The sequence below is a fragment of the Aethina tumida genome, chromosome 5 (genome assembly GCF_024364675.1).
Source record: "Aethina tumida isolate Nest 87 chromosome 5, icAetTumi1.1, whole genome shotgun sequence".
Classification (NCBI taxonomy): domain Eukaryota; kingdom Metazoa; phylum Arthropoda; class Insecta; order Coleoptera; family Nitidulidae; genus Aethina; species Aethina tumida.
The window spans coordinates 12,321,833-12,326,446 of record NC_065439.1 but is presented as its reverse complement, the minus strand read 5'-3'; the positions used below and the strand labels follow the sequence as shown (position 1 = coordinate 12,326,446).

Sequence of the window (4,614 nt, the reverse complement as noted above, 5' to 3'; positions counted from 1 at the left end):
AATACATATTTAAACATAATTTTAAGACTACACATTACAAAGTATACAAACTTGTGGCGGTTTCCCTTCAACATGTTTTACCGCAGTAATTTTTAACTTTTTTGCTTAATCTTGTGGAAGTAAAGAAAAGCTAAAAACAAGTTCATAAAGGCGAAAGGTTGTGCTTCTACAATTGTCGCACGTTCGCAAGAATATTTATGAAACAGTTTCATTGAAATTAATTGAATTAATTTAAAAATTATTTCAGCTTGGGCCATCTGTAGACGAATAGCGGTATCTCATGACATTCACGAAAATTTACTGTTTACATTTTGTAAACAGAAATATCCTAACCTACAATTATAAGTACACCGCATAGAAGAATACTCAACGTATTTTATACAAAATGACTGAATGTGACAGTGTTAAAAAAATAACTAAACAGTTTTTATGCGCTGTTTCTTTGCCTCAGTTTAATTTTTACGTAAGTATATTTTAAGGTACGAGTAATCCCAACTAAAAATTAATTTTATGTTAGGACTTATTGAATAACCCAACAATAGAAACACAGCAAATAATTTTTAATAGCACGGTAGATTCAGAAATTGTTTCAAAATATCCTATTGATGTTAATTATCAAAAAACATTCGTAAAATACATATTGAACGTGCTGGAAAAACAGGAAACTGCAATTGATGATTGTGTATATAATGCGTACGGCCGATTGGTGGCGCTACCAAGCAACAATTACTATTTTAAACACTACATGGACAACAATGGAAAAATTATTAGTTTAAAAGAAAATGTTAGTATTATTTCAGAAGGAACAACCGGTTTAAAAACGTGGCAGGTAAATAAATCATCCTTCCAAATATACAAAATTTATAATATTTTAATTCTCAACAGGCTGCCTTAGTTTTCTCAGAGTACGCATTAAAATATCCCGAACGATTTCATGGAAATAACATACTGGAGTTGGGATCAGGAGTTGGACTGGCTGGTTTAATCATCACCTTAAATTGCCATCCAAAATCTTTTCACTTCACTGATTGCCACGCCTCGGTTTTGAGCACTCTATGCGAGAATATAAAATTAAACATTCCTTTAAGCGAAGAAAATTCAATATGCAACTTTGATGAATTAATATTGAATGGAATTACCAAAGAAGGAACAGTTAAAGTGTTAAATTTACCGTGGGAAAAAATTGACAAGGACATTTGCGAAAAACTGGGAAACATCGAAAAAGTAGTCGCAGCAGATGTGATTTACGACAGCGATTTGTTCAAACCTCTGATCAACGCGATTAAATGTTTAGGAAGTTGTTGCAACGTTCAGGAATTTATTTTTTCGTGCACTGAAAGAAACAAGGACACGTTGGATGAGTTTTTAGATTTGCTGAGTATGTTGTGTATATTTTACAGTTCCAGCTTATGAAATTTATCATTTTTAGGTAAGGATTCGTTCAAGATAGAAGAATTAGATGTTCCCAGATATGACAATTTTATTTGGTGTAATGATACACCAGTTAGACTTTTTTCTTTTATGAAGCTGTAATAATTATTTATTATACTATTTATTTTAATATTATATCATTTACATATTTACCTCACACTTTTATAAAAACATAATATTGTGTTTAACTTTAAAATAACATAATAATACATATCTTTAAAGTAATTTTTTTCAACATAATAATCACAATTTATTCCACTAGAAAACATATGGGTTGTTGTAAATATATCAATCTTCAAATATACAATATTTATAGTTTATTAATTATTAATGGGCTGCCACAGCTGTCCCAAAGTATGCATAAATCCCGAACGATTTCATAGAAACATGAAATTTGGATCAGGAGTTGAAGTTGGTGGTTGAATTAGTTACCTTAAATTGTAAAAATTTTCATTTTGCTAATTGCCGCACATCTATTTTGAACACAATAGATGAGAATATAAAATTAAACGTTCCTTTAACCGAAGAAAATTCAATATACAACTTTGACGAATGAGTAATGAATGGAGTTACCAAAGAGGGAACGGTTAATGTTTTAAATTTGCCATGGGAAGAAATTGACAAGGACATTTGCGAAAAACTGGGAAACATCGGAAAAGTAGATGTGATTTGCGAGAGTTATTTATTTGTTCAAGCTGTTGATCAGTGCGATTAAATGTTGAGAAAGTTTTTGCCATGTTCACGAATTTATTTTTTCTTGCAGTGAAAGAAACAAAAACACGTTAGATCGGTTTATAAAATTGCTAACTATGTTGTGTATATTGTTGTGTGTACAGTTTTTACTTAATTCATTATATTTAGAAGATTCGTTCAAGAAAGAAGAATTAGATGTTCCCAGTCATGACAATTTTATTTGATCTAATGACACACCAGTAAGGGAGGCATTTTTCTTTCACAAAACTGTAATACTTATTTATTATATTATTTATTTAAATACTGTATTATTTACCCCCATATTTTTATAAAAAAAAACGTGATATTAGGTACTGAAAAAAGGGAATACTTTTTCAATATTTAAAATAACTTTTATTTAACAAAATAATCACCATAATAATCTACAATTTTTTACCCACGTTCTACAGGCATATTCATTCTTAGAGAAAAAAATGGAATCTTATAAATAAATCATCCATCAAATTTTTAAAAATGTAGTTTATTAATTTTTAATGTGTTGTCTTAGCTTCTTCATAGTATACATTAAAAAATTCCGAACGATTTCTGGGATCTGGTGTTGATTTAATAATCACCTTAAATGCCCATCAGATATATTTTCATTTCATTGACTGTCATACATTCGTTTTGAGCACACTATACGTGAATTTAAAATTGAACATTTCTTTAACCTAAGAAAATTCAATATGCAACTTTGACGTATTAGTTTGAGCAAAGTTACTAAAGAAAAAACGGTATACGATTTAAATTTGCCGTGGGAAAAAATTGACAAGAATATTTGCGAAAAACTAGAAAATATAGAAAAAGTAGTCACAGCGGATGTGATTTACGACAGTAATTCATTGAAGCTCCTAATCAATGCGAATAAATGTCTAGGAAGTTGTTGTAGCGTTCAAGAATTTATTTTTTGTTTCACTGAAATAAACAAATACATGTTGGATCAGTTTTTCGATTTGTTAAGCATGTTGTAGGTATTTTACTGTTCTTTATACGTAATTCATCATTTTTAGGAAAAGATTCGTTCAAGACAAAAGAATTAAATTATCCAAGATATGACAATTTTATTTGGTATAATGAAGTGAAACTCTTTTCTTGAATTATTTAATATTTTATTTATTATGATATTTTCATTTATATATTACAATAATTACATATATTATTTACACATTTATCCCTCCCTATATTTTTATTAAAAACATGATATTAGATCATGAAAAAAGTAATTTAGCTTTTTAACTTTAATATATCACAACTTCTTTAAAAAAAACAAAATAATCACCAAAATAATCTACAATTTTACCAACGTTTTACAAGAAAATTCATTCCACGATTAAAAAATATAAGTTTTTATATATAAATTATCCTTCATATATACAAAAATTGTAGTTTATTAATTATTAAGGGACTGTCTTAGTTGTCTCAGAGTGTGTATAAAAAAATCCTGAACAATTTCACTACAGGAACATCCTGAAATTGAAATTTGATGTTGGACATATTCATTTTAATTGGTATAATGTCACACTAGTTAAGACCTTTTACTTTTACAAAACTGTTATTTTAATTATTTATTACATTATTTTAAAAAAAATGTTATTAGATAATGAAAAAAGTAATTTAGTTTTTTAACTTTAATATAACATAACTTCCTTTAAAAGAAAATTTATTCCACGATTAAACAATATGAGTTTTTCTAAATTATCCTTCAAATATACAAAAATTAATATAAATAATAAATATAATATTTATTTAAATATATGTTATATGACGTTAAATAATGAAAAAAGTAATTTAGTTTCATATAAGACAACTTCCTTTAAAAAAGCTTTTATTTAATAAAATAATCTCCAAAATAATCAACATTTTTATCAACGTTTTACAAGAAAATTTATTCCACGATTAAAAAATATGGGTTTTTATAAATTATCCTTCAAATATATAAAAATTGTAATTAATTGTAAGTTATATTAATTATTAAGGGACTGACTTAGTTGTCTCAGAGTGTGCATAAAAAAATCCCGAACAATTTCACGGTTGGAACATCCTAAAATTGAAATCTGATGTTGTCCATATACATTTTAATTGGTATAATGTCACACTAATTAAGACTTTTTATTTTTACAAATCTGTAATAATTATTTATTTTATTATTTATTATATGATGTTAGATAATGGAAAAAGTATTTTAGTTTTTTAACTTTAATATTAACATAACTTCCTTTAAAGAAGCTTTTATTCAACAAATAATCAACATTTTTATCAACGTTTTACAAGAAAATTTATTCCATGATAAAAAAATATGGGTTTTTGTAAATTATCCTTCAAATATACATAAATTATAGTTCCTGAAATTGAAATCTGATGTTGGACATACATACATCTTAATTGGTATAATGACATTCCAATTAAAACTTTTTACTTTTACAAATCTGTAATAATTATTCGTTATATTAT

At 26.6% G+C, this 4,614-nt stretch overlaps 1 protein-coding gene across 1 annotated transcript; it reads left to right on the top strand.

The window, feature by feature from the left end:
* The first annotated feature begins 316 nt into the window (after positions 1-316).
* On the top strand, positions 317-1,583 carry LOC109601388 (protein-lysine N-methyltransferase EEF2KMT). Its single transcript, XM_020017630.2, has 4 exons — positions 317-463; positions 518-829; positions 886-1,378; positions 1,430-1,583. The coding sequence occupies exons 1-4, from the start codon at positions 386-388 to the stop codon at positions 1,531-1,533; spliced, it is 987 nt and encodes a 328-aa protein (XP_019873189.2). The 5' UTR covers positions 317-385; the 3' UTR covers positions 1,534-1,583.
* The last annotated feature ends 3,031 nt before the right edge of the window (positions 1,584-4,614 follow it).

What these genes read in the sequence shown, in the direction of transcription:
- LOC109601388 (XM_020017630.2), top strand. Translation starts at nt 386, where the DNA reads ATGACTGAATGTGACAGTGTTAAAAAAATAACTAAACAGTTTTTATGC. An exon ending in TGCCTCAGTTTAATTTTTAC is followed by an intron (nt 464 to 517) that starts GTAAGTATATTT and finishes ATTTTATGTTAG; the next exon opens with GACTTATTGAATAACCCAAC. An exon ending in CCGGTTTAAAAACGTGGCAG is followed by an intron (nt 830 to 885) that starts GTAAATAAATCA and finishes AATTCTCAACAG; the next exon opens with GCTGCCTTAGTTTTCTCAGA.